This window comes from Capricornis sumatraensis, chromosome 8 (assembly GCF_032405125.1).
Source record: "Capricornis sumatraensis isolate serow.1 chromosome 8, serow.2, whole genome shotgun sequence".
In the NCBI taxonomy this organism is placed as follows: domain Eukaryota; kingdom Metazoa; phylum Chordata; class Mammalia; order Artiodactyla; family Bovidae; genus Capricornis; species Capricornis sumatraensis.
In genome coordinates this window covers 6,930,282-6,948,569 of record NC_091076.1, presented here as the reverse complement: position 1 = coordinate 6,948,569, position 18,288 = coordinate 6,930,282, and the positions used below count along the sequence as shown (strand labels likewise).

The 18,288-nt window shown below is 48.0% G+C and overlaps 1 protein-coding gene across 1 annotated transcript; it reads right to left on the bottom strand.

The window, feature by feature from the left end:
* Window positions 1–11,805: 11,805 nt before the first annotated feature.
* On the bottom strand, window positions 11,806–17,849 carry GAL3ST3 (galactose-3-O-sulfotransferase 3). Its single transcript, XM_068979223.1, has 2 exons — window positions 17,728–17,849; window positions 11,806–12,967 (listed from the first exon to the last, which is right to left on the bottom strand). The coding sequence occupies exons 1-2, from the start codon at window positions 17,847–17,849 to the stop codon at window positions 11,806–11,808; spliced, it is 1,284 nt and encodes a 427-aa protein (XP_068835324.1).
* Between the last annotated feature and the right edge of the window lie 439 nt (window positions 17,850–18,288).

Below are 18,288 nucleotides of genomic sequence, written 5' to 3'. Positions count from 1 at the left end.
GGTGGTAGGACATCATGGAGGTAGGCCTTCTGTGGTGGTGCCCACCATGGTGACAGGCCTCACTGAGGTGGGAGCGGCTACTAGATTGGGTGGAGTCTTTACGGTGGTGAGCCTCACTTTGGCGATGGAGCCCACTATAGTCAGGAACCTGAGTGTGGTGGTGAAACCCACCATGGTGGTTGGGTTCCCTGTGTTGGTGGGACCTCCCATGGTGCCTCCTGCTACCATGGTGGTGCTCACTGTCAAAGTGGTCCTCACCATAGGACTGGCGGGAGATGAGAGTGTCACGGGAAGGATCCTGGGAAAGGGATGTGGAGCGGTGGTCTACACCATGATGGTGGGACTCACCACGATTGGGGGAGTGATAGGAGCGGTGGGCATCGTGGGAGAAGACATTGTCATGGAAGTCTTGGAATTCTTCAGGGTGGTGAGGTCCACCACGATGATGGGATAAGCCATGATGGTGGGACTCCCCACGGTGATGGGATGCACCTTGGTGATGGTGGTGGACTCCACCATGGCCTGGCCTATGGTATGGGGTTGATGAGCCAAGGTGAGACAACACATCTGAGTCATCAGTGTCTGCTTCATTTTGAGCCTTTGCAGACATGGAAGATTGATCTGAGACTATGCTGGGAACCCTGGAATGAGGAAAGCTTAACACGTGGGCCCAAAAGAGCCCTTCCTGGATAACCTGTCTCGCCTAATCACCTAAGCCGTCACACTGGGGCTTCTAGGAAAGCTTGACTTCTTATGGAATTCTCCCCTCTATGATGTCATAGGCAGACCTCTACTCAGGCCTAATTCCCAAATGCCTCCTTCTGAGCTATAGTTCAGGATCAAAGATCATTGCGTCCAACTCTTCATTGTAAAAGGAGGAAACTGAGGTCAAGAAGGGGAAGGGACTGGCCCAAGGTGACCCAGTAGGTCAATGGCAAAGCTGGGCAAAGAATTTCAGGGTGACATCAGAGGCCCAGCAGTTGCTTTAAATCTGTTACTGGAAAAAATAACGTTAAGAAGCCAGATGGTCCAGTTCCCAGGAAGGGCTATCCAGTTATCCAGGAAGGGCTCTTTTGGGTACTGGTTCTGAGGTTCAAACTGCCCACTGCCACTGTAAACAGGTATGTGACCTTGGTCTAGTTGCTTAATCTTCCTTTGTCTGTTCTTCTATAAAATGGGGATAATAACACCTACCTCATAGGGTCAAAAAAGTTAAGATATGTAAAGCTTATACTAATAGCACAACAAATGGTAATTAGCACTGTCATCCTTGTCTCGATGGCTGACAGTAGTGGAAGTGTCCCTCTTGGGTTATTACTAAAATTAAACTAACAGCCAATATTTATTGAAGACCAGCTTTACGCACTTTAAATATAATCCTCACAATAACTCCACAGGATGGATAATATTATGCCCATTTTGTTTTATCCCAATTTGGAAATGCAGCTCAAAGAGTATAAACAAACTGCTCAATAAATAAGAACTTACAAAGTCAGCACTCATTCCAAACTTTCCACCATGCTGTCCTGTCTTCTTGCTGAAATCCACCAGAATTCATTCATGACCAGCGCAGCTCTTCTGGAACTTTCAGGTTCCCACTTTGACTAGAGCTGTTTCCTCAGTGCTTGGTCATAGCTAAGTTCATAGTGCCATTGGATACCAAGTGCCCAGTGATGAGATATGGCCCTCACGGGGCTCAGTGTCTGCTGCCAGCCGCAGACAAGGAAAGAGTTTTTAATAGGACAGTTATTTCACAGTTCCATTTTCCTCTTCCTCCCCGGTACATTCTCCGAAATAGAGACATTTCCCAGTGTGCCTTGCATCTAAGCGTGGCCAAAGAGTGAGAGCGGAAGCAGTGCAACAACTTCCGGGTTTTCTATTTAAGGCCCAGGATGTGGGCGCAGGTATTTCCACGCTTCTTTTGGGCTGGAATGTGGATCAACAAGCAGACAGGAGTGATAGTCTAAGGCAGAGATTTCTGAGTTCTGCAAAACCACAGAATTTACTTGAGATGTTTCTAGGTTAGGGATTCTGTTTTGTGAAGAGAAAAAGAAATGTGTTATTTTTGAACCTTGTGTGCTGTGCGATGCCAGCAGTTTCAGGGATGGACCCTAAATGGAGCAGCCTCGGAACTCATTTGTGAGGGGTTGTTCAGCCCTGGCTGCAGTGCTCAGTGGGTGGGGCCTTGCTCAGTTTTCAGCATGAGATAACAAGTCTGTCCATCACATGTGAACATGCTGTTTCCTGGAGAGGAGGAGGTGAAGATGGATGATCACACCCTTGTCCTTCGGGTTACCTCCCCCTTACGCACGGCTGACTGACTTAGGGGCGCAAACACACTTTCTGATGTGGTAGAGAACGAGAGGAGGGACTTCCCTGGCGATCCAACCGTTAGGACTCTTCGCTTCCACTGCACTTGGTGCTGGTTCGATCCCTGGCCAGGGAACCTAGATTCCACAAGCCAGCCATTGCAGTTAAAAATATCAGAGGAAATTTTTTTCTAAAGAAATATTTTTTCCCATGACTTCGCGGCATTCCTTCCCATTCCAGTATTCTTGGGCTTCCCTGGTAGCACAGACGTAAAAAATCCGCCTGCAATGCAGGAGAGCTGGTTCGATCCCTGGGTTGGGAAGGTCCCCTGGAGGAGTGCATGGCAACCCACGCCAGTATTCCTGCCTGGAGAATCCCCATGGACAAAGGAAACTGGTGGGCTACAGTCCATGGGGTTGCGAAGATTTGGACCCAACTGAGAGACTTAGCACACACAGCGGCCTCGCTGCCACTTTGCTGTTGATATGAAGAATGTAAAACATGAATTAGATAGGTTAGAAGTGAATTTCAGAATGATTTAATATTTTTTTGCGAGTTTCCTGTTTAGTTATTATGATGCCTTTTTATTTTATATCTTATTAGCGTTTGTGTTTTACAAAGGCGTCTAGTGATTCAAAGTGGTGATGTTTCATTATGGGGTGTGAAGTGAAAGAGGAGGAGCTTAGAACTGTAGACAAATCTGGCAGGCTTAGTGATGAAAAATTACAATTTACAAATGTAGCCCTGGCTTTAGCAAAATTGGAAAGAATTTAACTACAAATTACAGCCATTTGACAAATAAACGTGCTAGTTTTTATCTATGGTATCACAAAGCAAACAGATCAAGGCTTTTATAACCACATTTGTTATATTAAAAAGCCTCAAAGAACAAGTTATTTGTAACAGACCTATTGTTCAGAAAAAAAGAAACTAATAATGCTAGTGTGTAAAATTATGAGTGGAATGTTAGTGCAAGATGCTCAACAAAAGAGTGGAAAGATTCTACCTCAGAGGGAGCAACGACAAGACATGCTGATGTCACATGATGCTGAAGACATTTGGTTTTTTCTTGGTAATTAACTGAAAAAACACCAGATTCTTTATCCAGGCTGATGAGTCAACAGATTTCACTGACAAATGCCATTATACCACTTGTAAGATTTGTAAGTGATGCCGATAATCAAGAAAAAAAGGTTTTTCTGCTGCAGCGTTTAACAACCAGTCAAGATATGGTTAATGTTTTCCTCATATCTGGACTCAAAAGGTCTGTCTTAGAAGAAATGTCTTGGCATTAAAAAATTGTTTTGGAGTCTAGCTGATTTACAGTGTTGTGTTAGTTTCTGCTGCACAGCAAACTGAATCTGTTATATATTTATATAAGCATACATCCACTCTTTTTCAAATTCTTCCCACATGGGCGGTTACAGAGTTTTGAATGGAGCCCCGTGTGCTATACAATAGGCCCTTTTTAGTCCTCTGTATTTTATAGAGGAGTGTGTATATGTCACTCCCAGTCCCCCAGTTTATCCTCTCCCCAGCCTCCTGGTCTTGGCATTTGAACCGAAGGCATTTCCATCAGAAGTCGGTTCCAGGACTTCCTTGGTGGCCCAGTGGTTAAGGGCATGCCTTGCAATACAGGAGACACTGGTTCAGTCTCAGGTCCAGGAAGATCCCACATGCCATGGCCCGAGTGCCACAGCTACCGAGCCTCCGTGCCCTACAGCCTGAGCTCTGAAACAGAGAAGCCACTGCAATGAGAACTCCTTGCACTGCAGCGAAGAGTAGCCTCCTCTTGCCACAACTAGAGAAACCCTGTGTGCAGGAATGAAGACCCAGGGCAACCAAAAATAAATACATTTTTTAAAAGTTGGCTCCGTGAGAGTTTTCACTGCTCATATGAAAAATCAAAACCAATCAAAACTCAGCAAACAAAAACTTGATGTTGCCACGCACATTACTTTCTGTCCAGGGAGGTGCTGGTGTGAAAAACTGTTGGAGATGAAAAAGAGAGTGCTGGTGCAAAATGTTAGCCTGGTGAAACCAAGATTAGTTTACTTGAGAGTGTTTAAATTATGCTGTGATTATGACGCAGCAGTTCACTTCTAGTTATGCACCAAAAACACGGAAGGCAGAGACTCAAACAAGTATCTGTACACCTGTTTGTGGAGGCATTGTGGAAACAGCCTAAATGACCTTGGACAGATAAAGAGATAAACAAAATGGAATATTATTTAGCCTTCAAGGAAATTCTGACAACATACAACAACATAGATGAGCTCCAAAAACATTATGCTAAGTGAAATAAGCCAGACACAAAAGAACAAATATCATATGCTCCACTTTTATGAGTTACCCAGAATAGACCCAGTCTTGGAAGGTTAAATAGTGGTTACCAGAGGCTGTGGGCAGAGGATGATGAAAAGTGAATGTTTAATGATGCAGAATTTCAGTTGGCATGAAGAAACTTCTGGAGATGGACCGTGGTGATCGGTTATTCAACATTGTGTGTGTACTCACTGCACTTGAATGGTACACTTGAAAAATGCTTACAGTGGGACTTCCGTGGTGGTCCAGTGGTTGAGAGTCTGCCTGCCAATGCAGGGTACACAGATTGGATCCCTGCTCCAGGAACTAAGATCCTACGTGCCTTGGGGCAACTAAGCCCGAGCACCACAACTACTGAGCCCACATGCCGAAACTTCCGGCTCCTGTGCCCTAGAGCCTGTGCTCTGCAACAAGAGAAGCCGCTGCAGTGAGAAGCCTGAGCGCCGCTACAAAGAGCAGGCTCCACTTGACTTGCCACAGTTGGAGAAAGCCCTTGGCCAGCAACGAGGGCATAGCACAGCCATAAAGTAAATAAATAAATAAACTTAAAAAAATGGTTAAAATGGCAAATTTTATGTTAATAAGTATTTTACCACAATAAATTTTTTAAATTAAAAGAAACTGAAAACCTGGACAAAGAACAGACGCCTCTTATAAAGACGTATAGAGAGACCTGGTGGCTTTGCACTTTGTGAAGGGTCCATTGAGAACCACCAGTTTGGTTGGGGCAAGAGGCTGACCGCATCTATAGGATGGATTGTCTTATCCGACTATTGAGGACTCCGGCACTGTTTGCCTTGTGATGAGCATTTACACGGGACATGAATAACTTCCCATTCTGTGAGCATTTTAAGACGCCATGCACATGTAAAGCAACTATACTCCAATAAAAATTAATTTAACAGAACACCAACAAAAAAGAAACCCCATGTGATAGTTTGTTGTCTTATGGAAGAAGAAAGAAAGAAGCCATCCACAGACCTCTTCCACAGACCATCATGTCATCGATTTCCCAGATGTGTTCTTTTCAAGTCTCTGCAAATGGCCAGCCCATCAGATATTGCTCAAGAGTCCATATAAACTGGCACCTTAACCCCTCCTTTCTTCCACACAAATGGATAACACATGTATTGCCCAAAGCTCTGCCCACACGGACCGTTTTTCTTCATCACCGTTTTTCAGGGCCAGCTCCGAATTGGGCTGTCCTGAGCAGACGTCCACTTCTGGCTGTCGCTGGTTTACTTGTACAAAGCCTTACAGAAATTAGGCCTGTCCTTTCTCCTCCTCCCCTTGGAGCCTTTGAGTATAAACAGGTGAAACTGTAGAAACTGATGGCATGGGAATCGGAGCCACCTGCTCATGTAATTTATTTGTGCCTTCTGGATCAGTGTGGGCCCAGTATCGTATATACCACTTCAATTTCTTTTATTTGACAGCCTCAGGTCTCAGTTGCAGCACACGGGATCTTCGTTGCATCATGAAGGATCTTTGGTTCCGACATGTGGACTCTCAAGTTGTGGTGTGTGGGTTCAGTAGTTGTGGCGTGCAGGCTTGGTTGCTCTGAGGCTTGTGGGACCTTCGTTCTCCAACCAGGGATTGAAGCCGCATCCCCTGCACTGCAAGGCAGGTTCTTAACCACTGGACCACAAGGGAAGACCCTCTATCACTTCAGTTTCTAATGAGATGCAACTGTGAAAATCCAGTTTCATGGTTCTGTAGGTCAGATAACACCCAGTTTATGATGAACACTTGGGGCTGATAATCACATGGTGTTCCATAAATCAGGCATTCAGTCTTTATTAAGGCCCAGTAGCAAGCCAGAAACTGCTTTTGCAGAGATAGAATAGTTGTCAGCAGAGATAGCATGACCAAGATTCCAGAGGTCTTAGCTGTGATCCTCCTGTTGGGGGTTGCCAGAGATGCCACATGAAGTCTTTGGCTGACACCTAAGTCAGACACGTGGGACTACTAGGCATAGTGCCCAAGTGGTAGGCAGCTTGCACCACAGCCTGGGCACTTGAAGAGCTTTTTTGAGATCCAGATAGAACATTGTCAGATTTACAGGTTACCCAGAAATTGAGTCAAAACAGCTTGTGATCTGTGTTGACTCCAAAACCCAAAAGGCACACCATACACTGCTCCTCTTTCTTTGTGACATATGATATCAGTGACAGCAACTCATCTCTCACATTAGAAGAGATATGCCCCATTCCGCAGACCTCTGGACTTCTGGACACTTTCCCGATGTGGCAGGCCCTCGAATTTTCATCTCCAACTCTCTGGCACACATGTCTAGGGCACCTAAGGGAATTGTTGTTTCCTGTTCATAGTGTCCAGTTAGCATAATGGCATCAATTGAGTGTGTTCTCTGTGCTGGCAAGACTATCAAAGTCCCTTTGGCCCTAGCAGTTTGCAGGAGAATGGCAATAATCTAAGGACAAGACAGTAAAGGGATACTGTTATCTTTGCTAGGTAAAAGCAAGCAGTGTAATTGCCTATGCTAATGGGAATGTAAGAGAAAGTTTGTTCAATAGCAGTTGCTGCTGGGGTTTATTGATTTTCTCCAATAAAGATCTCAAATCTAGAATTGCAGTGGTATGGGATTTCCCTTAACCAATTGACCAATTGGTTTAAGATTCTGAACTCCCAATGCAGGGAGCCTGGGTTCAATTCCCGGTCAGGGAACTAGATCCCACATACTGGAACTGAAAGATCGCATGCTGTAATAGAGACTGAAGATCCTGTGTGCTGTGGATAACAGCCAGCACAACCCCCAAAAAACGCATAAATACATTTAAAAAATATTTTGTTGTTGTTGTTCAGTCACTAAGTGGTGTCCAAATCTTTGTGACCCGATGGACTGCAGCATGCCAGGATTCCCTATCCTTCACTATCTCCCTGAGTTTGCTCAAACTCATGTCCATTGTTCAATGATGCCATCCAACCATCATATCCCCTTCTTCACCTGCCCTCAATCTTTCCCAGCATCAGGGTCTTTTCAAATGAGTCAGCTTTTCATATCAGGTGGCTAAAGTATTGGAGCTTCAGCATCAGTCCTTCCAATTAATATTTAGGGTTGATTCATTTTAGGGTTGACTGGTTGGATCTCCTTGCTGTTCAAGGGACTCTCATGAGTCTTCTTCGGCACCACAGTTTGAAAGCGTCAGTTCTTTGGTGCTCAGCCTTCTTTATGGTTTAAAATAGAATTGCAGCTGTTATTGGCACTGCCACACTGTTTGCTTTTTCAACCTGCAAACAGGTAGGAATATGACTGGCATCATATTCCTTGCATCTCTTGCATCTCTCAAACCCTTAATGGTGGCACTAATCTCTGCAGTTTCTTCAGGGTTGTGGTATAACCTGGTTTACAACTTGGTGGGGGAGGGGACAATTCCAGGGCTTTCCTTTTGGTCCTTTTTACCATATTCGTCCACACGGCAGTGGCAGGGAACCAATGGGAGTCTGCCAGCTACTGAGCACTAATCTCACAATCAATTCTGGGACAGGGGAAACAACCACAGCATGAATCTGAGGGCCTCAGGAATGTGACCTTTCATCTCTAAAATCCTTTGGTGCTAATTGGTCTCCATGGGTAATAATTTTCAAATTAACATCTGAAACTGCGGTGAATTTGTACTGTGTCATTTTAACTAAGCTGGATCTATTTCCCAGAATTCTCTTCCCTGCATAGTTCTGTTAATGTGGCCCACAAGTGACATTTTGTGTAAGATTTGGAAAGTGGAAGTGAAACAGGAGTTGCATACTTTTTTCTTTGAGGCAGGTTGGTGCAGGGGCCCCCGAAGTGGTGGCACCTCTCTCACAGTGACCCTCACTTGCTGGCTCAGCATGTTGGCATCGGGCAATAGCTGGGTCCACAGCTCCTCCTGCTTCTGCTTTTCTTGTTCCAGGCACATGTTCAGCTCCCGGATAGAGTCCCAGCTTCTCCTGTGAAACGTCTGCTTCATTAAAGTTAGAGGCTTAGGTGCAGTGAGAGATTGATTGCGTTCTGGTCCATCCTGTGGGTGCTAGCTAGTCCTCACAGGTGCCAGTTTGTTCGTGCTTCCCTCACCTCACATCACATGCTTTCCAACAGTCTGCCTGCTGTCTCTGAGATCCAGCACCAGAAACAAAAACAGCAGTCTTCTATGATCAGCCCTCACAATTACAGCAGGGTCTTATCCCTAGGATACATCTTGACTACATATAATTGTGACCAGTAATTTTGTTTCTCTGATTAAATCCTGGCTGATACAGTAACTTTATTTTTTTAAATGTTTATATGTTTGTTTGTTTTTGGCTGTGCTGGGTCTTCATTGCTGCAGGGGCCTTTCTCTAGTTGTGGTGAGCAGTGCCACTCTCTGGTTGCAGTGCAGTGCAGAGCCTCTCTTGTACTGAGCACAGGCTCTAGAGCATGCGGGCCTCGAGGAGTTGGGGCACGAGGGCTCAGTCGTGGCTCACGGGTTTCATTGCCCTTCAGGATGTGGAATCTTTCTGGATCAGGGATTGAACCCATGTCCCCTACATTGGCAGGCGGATTCTTTCTTTTGGCCACCATGTGGCTTGTAGGATCTTAGTGCCCCAACCAGGGATTGAACCCAAGTTAACAAACTTTTGATCTCTATGACTCTTGTAGGTGAAACATAGGTTCAGTTCAGTTCAGTTCAGTCGCTCAGTCGTGTCCAACTTTTTGCAACCCCATGGACTGCAGCACACCAGGCTTCCCTGTCCATCACTAACTCCCAGAGCTTACTTAAACTCATGTCTGAGTCGGTGATGCCATCCGACCATCTCATCCTCTGTTGTCCCCTTCTTCTCCTGCCTTCAATCTTTCCCAGCATCAGGGTCTTTTCCAGTGAGTCAGTTTTTCGCATCAGGTGGCCAAAGTATTGGAGTTTCAGCTTCAGCATCAGTCCTTTCAATGAATATTCAGGACTGATTTCCTTTAGGATGGACTGGTTGGATCTCCTTGCAGTCCAAGGGACTCTCAAGAGTCTTCTCCAGCACCACAGTTCAAAAGCATCAATTCTTCGGCACTCAGCTTTCTTTATAGTCCAACTCTAACATCCATACATGACTACTGGAAAAACCATAGCTTTGACTATATGGACCTTTGTTGGCAAAGCAATGTCTCTGCTTTTTAATATGCTGTCTGAGTTGGTCATAACTTTTCTTACAAGGAGCAAGCATCTTTTAATTTCATGGCTGCAGTCACCATCTGCTGTGATTTTGGAGCCCAAAAAATAGTCTGTTACTGTACTGTTTCTCCATCTATTTGCCATGAAGTGATGGGACCAGATGCCATGATCTTAGTTTTCTGACGTTTGAGTTTTAAGCCAACTTTTCCGCTCTCCTCTTTCACTTTAATCAAGAGGCTCTTTAGTTCTTCTTTGTTTTGCCACAAGGGTGGTGTCATCTGCATATCTGAGGTTATTGTTATTTCTCCTGGCAATCTTGATTCCAGCTTGTGCTTCATCCAGCTCAGCATTTCTCATGATGTACACTGCATATAAGTTAAATAAGCAGGGTGACAATATACAGCCTTGATGTATTCCATTCCCTATTTGGAATCAGTCTATTGTTCCACGTCCAGTTCTAACGCTTGCTTCTTGACCTGCATATGGATTTCTCAGGAGGCAGGTCAGGTGGTCTGGAAAAAATATGCTTGCTCCTTGGAAGGAATGCTATGACAAACCTAGACAGTGTATTAAAAAGCAGAGAAATCACTTGTTGACAAAGGTCCATATAGTCAAAGCTATGGTTTTTCTAGTAGTTATGTATGGATGTGAGATTTGGACCATAAAGAAGATTGAGCGCTGAAGAATTGATGCTTTCCAATTATGGTGTTGGAGAAGACTCTTGAGAATGTCTTGGACTGCAAGGAGATCAAACCAGTCAGTCCTAAAGGAAATCATCTCTGAATATTCATTGGAAGGACTGTCACTGAAGCTCTAAGAGCTTGGCCACTTGATGCAAAGAGCTGATTCACTGGAAAAGACCCTGAAGCCGCGAAAGATTGTACGCAAAGGAGAAAGGTGTGGCAGAGAATGAGATGGTTAGATAGCATCACTGTCTTAATGCATTTGAATTTGAGCAAACTCCTGAGATAGTGGAGGACACAGGAGCCTGGTGTGCTGCAGTCCATGGGGTCGCAAAGAGCCAGACAGGACTTAGCGACTAAAGGACAACAATCTCTTGAGAGACTTCTCTGGTCTTTAATCTGGCCTCTGGTGGTCTTCTCTGGAATGAAGAACGCTGATACCTGCCATTTATTGGAGGTTTTAATTCTATAAAGAGCTCAAAAGATACTGTTATGTGTATCCCTTGAGGTGGAGCCAGGACCCTGCCCCCAGGCTGCTGCTCCTGTCCTGTCTCTGCATCTTCTACCTTGTTTGATTAGCAACTGTTCAAATCTGCCCTTTGGAACTCAGGGAAGGTCACGGAGGCTGGAGTCTGCTGCTTACAAACAAGAAACAAAAGACATGGAAAGGCTTTTATGTCCAGGAGCCCCACAAGATCCTGCTCGGTTTCACTGGGTCCTCATTCTCATGATAACAGCCTAGACATCTATTCTTAGGCATCTGCCTCATCCTCAAAGGGGGCGGGGGGGGGGAGTAATTGGCTTTCAATGACTGACATACAACATGCACATTTTAAAATATTTTATTTTAAAAAGGAAAACCAACCAAACAAAAAGCCCACCCCAAGAACTTTTGGTTCTGGGGGTATGGGAGCAGCTTAGGTCTGTTAGGACGGTGGAACCTGGAAGACAGACAGTGTGGGGGCCTGACCCCTGGCAGGAAGAAGAGCTGGGAAGCCTGACAGGCAGAGTAGCCTTTTCCAGAGCTCAGCCCCTCTGTGTGGCATGGACTCATCCACTTGGAAAAGACAGGTTGGGGGGGTCCTCAATCCCCTTAAGAAGGCAGGGTGGGCAGTTCTCAATGGGGCTCAAATCTCTTGGCAAAGCCACCAACCAGTTAGGACAAAGGAGAGAGTGGCCCGGGGTTCAATCGGGCCTATACCTTCCTGGGAGGTGGGCTCAAACAGGGAGATGTGCCCCCACTTACTACTGCAGCCCCTCTCGGGAGAAAGGGCCCTGATGCGGTGGAACCCGGAGGCAGCCCTAGGAAAGAGCCTGGTGGGCAGGTCAGGGGCCAGATTCCCACCTGGAGCTCAGTGGCCTGGGCGCAGCGCCCGGATGGGCCGAGGAGGAGGGTTGTCTAGGACCGGTTCGGGCCGGAGGCGCATGCCGCCTCGGCGCTTCTGCTTGCGCAGCAGGTAGCTTGAGTACTGCACCTCAGGCATGGCCAGCTTGAGGCAGGCTTCGGTGGCTGGACCGGCGCGGCCGCTAGGCAGGTCGTAGCCCATGATGTCCACCTTGCGGCTAGGCTGCCACGGCTGCAGCTGCTTGGTGCGGATCTGGGCCGCGGGCCGCAGCACCGGCTCGTCGCCAAAGCAACGCCGCAGCAGGCGCTCTCGGGCCTCGCGCAGCTCGCGCGCCTCGCGCTCGACGCAGGCGCGGCCGGCACTCGCCACGCGGCGCCAGAAGGTGGCGTTGAAGTGGTCGTAGAGGCCGGCGTCGAGCGCGTTCCAGGCGCGCGCAGCCCGCGCGAGCGCCGCGGGGATGGCGGCAAGGCGCGAGCTGGTGGCGCGCGCGTTGAGCCTGGCGTAGAGCACGTCGTCCAGGTCCCAGGCCAGCAGGCGCCGCAGCAGCACGAGCGACTCGTCGAAGTACTCGGCGATCATGACGAGCGAGAAGACCTCCTCCACCTGGCGGATGAGGCCCGCCAGGTAGGCGGCGTCGTCGCGGGGGCTGCGCTCGTTGTCGCCGCCCAGGTCGTAGGCCAGGGTGTTGTGCGCGAACATGGCGAAGTGCTCGCCCGCGCGGTAGTAGGCCTCGGGCGCGCGCAGGAAGGCCTCGAGCGACGCGTTGGGCACGCGCCGGAAGGCGGGGCAGTACTGGTTGTAGTAGCTGAAGAGCGACTCGAACATGGCGGCCGGCTCGCGCAGGATGGTGACGTAGACGGTGCCGGGCGGCATGAGGCGCTGCAGCTCCGCGCGGTCGAAGCGCAGGTGGCTGGCCAGCACGTGCGGCGGCCGCGTGGCCGGGTGCACGAAGTGCGCCGAGAAGTTACGCGGGTAGCAGAACTGATGCTCGCAGCTCGGGTGCGGCAGGGCCACCGTCAGGTTGTGGCGCTCGGCGAAACGGAACAGGATGTTCTGCACCGTCGTGCCCGCAGTCTTGTGTGTCTTCAGAAAGGCCACGGTCATGTGCTTGGGGCGCGGCGGAGAGTCCTGCAGAGGCGGGCAGCTCAGAGGGAACAGCTTGGGGTACCTGCAGGGTCCGGGGTGTGCAGGGAGGAGGGTGTGAGAAGGGTGCCGCCTGACCCGGCCTCTCCCAGAGGATGCTGGGGATGGGCCCAGCGCTTTACCCACCAAACAATACACACACGCATGGTACGGGCATCAAAGATGACCACCCCCAGGGAGTCCCTGTGAGAGGGTAACAGGCAGGAAGGCCAAGGGCCTCCAAACGGAGGAAATAGGTTGCAAGTGTCAGACATTAAAAAAAAAAAACCTCTCTAGTGTTTGCCTACAATGTGGGAGACCCGGGTTCGATCCCTGGATCAGGAAGATCCCCTGGAGAAGAAAATGGCAACCCACTCCAGTATTCTTGCCTGGAGAACCCCATGGACAGAGGGGCCTGGTAGGCTATGGTCCATGGGGGTCACAAAGAATTGGACAGGACTGAACCTCACTTTCACTTTAAGCAGCAGCAGGAGACAAAACAGTGTTAAAAATTTTCCCCTTCTCTATACAAAGTTAAAAAGAGGTTTCTCTTAAAATACTATGTTGCCATGATGACATCTGGTTCCATATGAACTTAACGTTTCTCAAATCTTGAGCTAACCAATGCATTTTTTAATGGAAATATTTGTCTTAAGCTATGTTAACATACTATGCAGTTACCCTTGACTCTGTCTTCAAGTTGGTGCCACCTAAAAGCTCAGATTTAGGCTCAGAACCGACTTGACAAACCAGTTTGTTATACTCAGACATTGTTTTCCTAATCTATGTAAACAAAATTATTGTTTTTCCAGTAGTCAGGTATGGATGTGAGAGTTGGACCATAAAGAAAGCTGAGCGCTGAAGAATTGATGCTTTTGAACTGTGGTGTTGGAGAAGACTCTTGAGAGTCCCTTGGACTGCAAGGAGGTCCAACCAGTCCATCGTAAAGGAGATCAGTCTTGGGTGTCATGGGAAGGACAGATGTGGAAGCTGAAACTCCAGTACTTTGGCCACCTGATGCGAAGAACTGACTCCTTGGAAAAGACCCTGATGCTGGGGAAGATTGAGGGTAGGAGGAGAAGGGGTCGACAGAGGATGAGATGGTTTGATAGCATCACTGACTTGATGGACATGAGTTTGTGTAAACTCTGGGAGTTGGTGATGGACAGGGAGGCCTGGTGTATTGCGGTTCATGGGGTTGCAAAGAGTCGGACACAACTGAACAACTGAACTGAACTGAATCTGCCTTTCTACAGGATTCAAATCAATCGTTTTATGGCCCGGGATGACTCGCCTCATGCAAAGATTATCTCAAAATACATCTTGTCGGTGAGGGGCCTGGTGCCATTCTCTGATTTTTGAGACATTCCTTTCTTTTATTAACAGACTGCTAATAACTTCTCCCCTGGAGAAGGAAATGGCAACCCACTCCAATATCCTTGCCTGGAGAATCCCATGGGCGGAGGAGCCTGGTAGGCTACAGTCCACGGGGTCGCAAAGAGTTGGACACGACTGAGCGACTTTTTACTTTTACTTTTTACTTAGTAACTATATAACATCCAGCTAAGGACTAGCAGGCAGGTATTCTTTCTGCCCACTTCTGATGTCTATGTCAGAAGCTTTCTCTATCTCCTTTATACTTTAATAAAACTTTATTACACAAAAGCGCTGAGCAATCAAGCCTCATCCCTGACCCCAGATTGAATTCTCTTCTGGAGGCCCAAAATCCTGGAGTCTCTCGTGGTTCAGCCACAACCTTTCACCTGTTGGCCTCTTTTTGTTCACACACGTGTGTATGTCCCACCTCTTGAATATGAGTGGGACTTATTGATGCCTCTAAGGAGGTAGAATAGGGCAGAAATGGTGGGATGTGACTTGGGGGATTACATTATAAAAAGATTATGCCACTTAGTATCATTCTCTCACTCTCTCTAGGGTTACTCTTGCAGGGGGTGAGGGTGAGGTACCAGGTGGGAACAGTCAGTCCTTAAGGAGCCAGGCCCTCAGTCCATCATCAACCTGCTTGAAGAGCTGAAGCCTCCCCCAGCAACCACGTATAGGAGCTTGTAAGGGGAGCCCTTCCAATCAGGGCTTCATATTAAATCGCCTTCTCCAACCACCAGCTTGGCTGAAACTCTGTGAAAGGCCTCAAACCAGAGGCATCCAGCTAGGGCAAGCCTGAATTCCTGACCCACAGGAATGAGATAATAAATGTTTGATGTTTTCAGCCTCTTAAGTTTTGTGGTATTTGGTTACCCATAAAAAATAATACAAGGACAGCGATTCCCCTGGTGGTCCAGTGGTTAAGAATCTGCCTGCCAATGCAGGGGACACAGGTTCGATCCCTGGTCTGGGAAGATCCCACATGCTGCTAAGCAACTAAGCCCCTGTGCCACAGCTGCCAGGCCTGCGCTCTAGAGCCCCCGAGCCACAACCACGGAAGCCTGCACACCTAGAGCCAGTGTTCTGCAACAAGAGAAGCCACTTCAACGGGAAGCCTGTGCACGGCAACTAGAGGAAGCCTGTGTGCGGCACGAAGGCCCAGCACAGCCAAACAAATAAACCCTTAGTGTTTTTAAAATGCAAAATAGAATAATACAAGGACAAAGGCCCTTGGGGACCCTTGAGGAATTCCACTTTACAGGTGTGCAAACTGGAGAACAGGAGGAGGAACATCATTTCTATAAGTCCAGCAACTCAGATAAAATCGCCAAACCCTCTTGCTGTCTGTTGTCTTTCTCATTTTTACTCTTTCCCCTGGCTCTTCATTTCATTGGAAAAGACCCTGATGCTGGGAAGGATTGAGGGCAGGAGAAGGCAACAGAGGATGAGATGGTTGGATGGCATCACCAACTCAATGGACATGAGTTTGAGCAAACTACGGGAGATAGTGAAGGATAGGGAAGCCTGGTGTGCTGCAGTCCATGGGGTCGCAAAGAGTTGGACACTACTTGGCGAGTGAACAACAGCAGGCTCCTCACACTGTAGATGAATGGCAGGGACTCTGAAGCAGCTTGTTACATGATTCCATCAAGTCCTCTGGGACCTCATTCATTCATTCAGGTAGTACTTGTTTTTGTTTGTTTAAGCATCTACTAATTTACTGTATGCTAGGAGCTGTTCTAGGATCCAGAAATATAATAGTATAAAAACCATAATAATCCTACCCTTCATAAAACTTTGATTTCTGTTTTCTTGTTCCTAAAACAAGGGTGTTCAAGGTGACCTTACTAGGTGACCTGTAAGTTCATGCCAGACTTTGAGTCACTCTCCTCTTTCTTTTCTACCATCCTAAGCATCAGGCAACAAGGGCAACTCTTAAGCAGCCTTGAGGATGCTAGTGAGATTTACCTTTCTGGTTTGGGTTCAGGATGTCTACAAGGATGGTCCATAAGACCAGAAAGGCATCTGGCAGGAGGGACTGAGCCCATTCACACTGTTCTCATGGATGACCATGTAGAGAATGGCAAACAGGCCTTGAGTGGGGCGCAGGGATTTATTTGGTTCCCACAGTGAGCCAGGAGCAGGGTCAGGGCTCCTATTCATCATCACATTGTATCCTGTATCAGGGTGACTGGCAGGGTCGCACATAGTGTCATTGTCATTTTCTAGATGAGCAAATGGGCTCAGAGAAGTGAGGAGACTTGCCCAGAAAAACAGTAGTGTGAAGTTGTTTGCAGTTCTCTGGGGAGTGTGTGGCTGAAGTACACTGACTCCATCACAGGCCTGCAGCCCTACACCCTTCCTTTTTTGTGTAACTGGGCTTTAGCCTACTCATAAGCAGTGCACTCAAGCCAGGTAAATTCCCTGTCAGACTTTATCCTTGCCTTCATCCCATGTGAAAACTGGAAGACTGTCTTTTGCTGATGCAGACAGTTAATGGCCACAAAACCCCCAACCCCCCACTCCAGGTGGAGGACACCACCACCTGTCCATCCATGGGGATGTACTCCTGAGTAGTCACATTCTGTTTTTAGCTTTTGCCCCTTTAAATCTCCCTGTACCCCTTTCGACGCCACTGTGAATGCCTCTGGATCCTCCACCTACTAGATCCTTCCTGCCTGTATGTAACTTACCATAGTAAAGTTATTAAGTGCAGTTTATATGGAGTTACTTCTGTTTTTGATCTTAAAGTTCTTTTTCACTTCATAGGATATTCAACCTCTCTGCCTCCCATCCATCAGGTACTCAGAAGTGATGGCGAGGGAAAGACTCGGGCTGGAATAGACTCTCAGCTTACACACTCAGGGCTTTCCTGACCGCTCAGTTGGTAAAGAATCCTCCTGCAGTGCATGAGACTGGTTTGCTTCTTGGGTTGGGAAGATCTGCTGGAGAAGGGATAGTATTCTATTCCCACTCCAGTATTCTTGGGCTTCCCTTGTAGCTCAGCTGGTAAAGTATCCGCCTGCAATGCGGGAGGCCTGGGTTCGATCCCTGGGTGGGAAGATGCCCTGGAGAAGGGAAAGGCTACCCACTCGAGTATTCTGGCCTGGAGAAATCCACGGACTACAGTCTATGGGGTCGCAAAGTGTTGGACACGACTGAGCGACTTTCACGTCCACATCCATTACACACACTTTCTGTGAAGTCCTTCTCAGGAAGGTTGTGTGGATCTAAAAAGAATGTATGGAAAGTGCTCTGAGAACACAGGAAAGAGCAAAGCCGAGAAGAGAGTGGACTCTTCTGTCAGGCTTAAGGAACGAGAAGGGAGGAGGAGGAGAGCTCCCATCCGCTAACCAGGCAGCTGAGCTCTGGAGAAAAGCAATTCCCGGGCCACGCCCCCTCACCGAGACCCCGCCCCCTTACCAGCTGAGCTGCGCCCCCTGGTGGATGAGGAGGCTTAAGGTGCTGCATCCTAGCACCAGCAGCAGGATTTTCCTGCGGCTCATCTTGGTGGCCTGCTGCAGGCGCTGGAGAATGGGCGGCATGATGGGGTACCCACCCCTGGATAAGCCAGGGCCTCACTATCCAGGACTCCCTTCGCCGGCACTCATGGGGGCTCCTGGGGCTCCGGTAGCAGGGCCAGTGTTCCTGTGAGGTCTGGCAGGAGAAGGAGGAAAACAGGTTTGTAGCGGGCAGAGGAGATGGGCGCCGAGCCCCAACAGGACTGCTGCAAATGAGAGCTCCGAAGGGTGGGGTGCGCAGAGAGGCCAAGGAAGATCAGATTCCTACCTCCTGTTACCATGACCCTATCTCCAGATAACTCAGTCTTGGGTGGAATTACAGGCTCTGGGGTCTGGCCAGCCCTTCAGGCTGTAGGCACTCCCTCCCTTGAGCCAAGTCTCTGCTTCTCTGCTTGCCCCTAATTCATCTTTGTCTCGTGGCCATTTATGTCTGTCTTAGCACCAGCGCCTGGCTTAGCCCAGA

What these genes read in the sequence shown, in the direction of transcription:
- GAL3ST3 (XM_068979223.1), bottom strand. Translation starts at nt 17,849, where the DNA reads ATGCCGCCCATTCTCCAGCGCCTGCAGCAGGCCACCAAGATGAGCCGC. An exon ending in CAGGGGGCGCAGCTCAGCTG is followed by an intron (nt 12,968 to 17,727) that starts GTAAGGGGGCGG and finishes CGGACCCTGCAG; the next exon opens with GTACCCCAAGCTGTTCCCTC.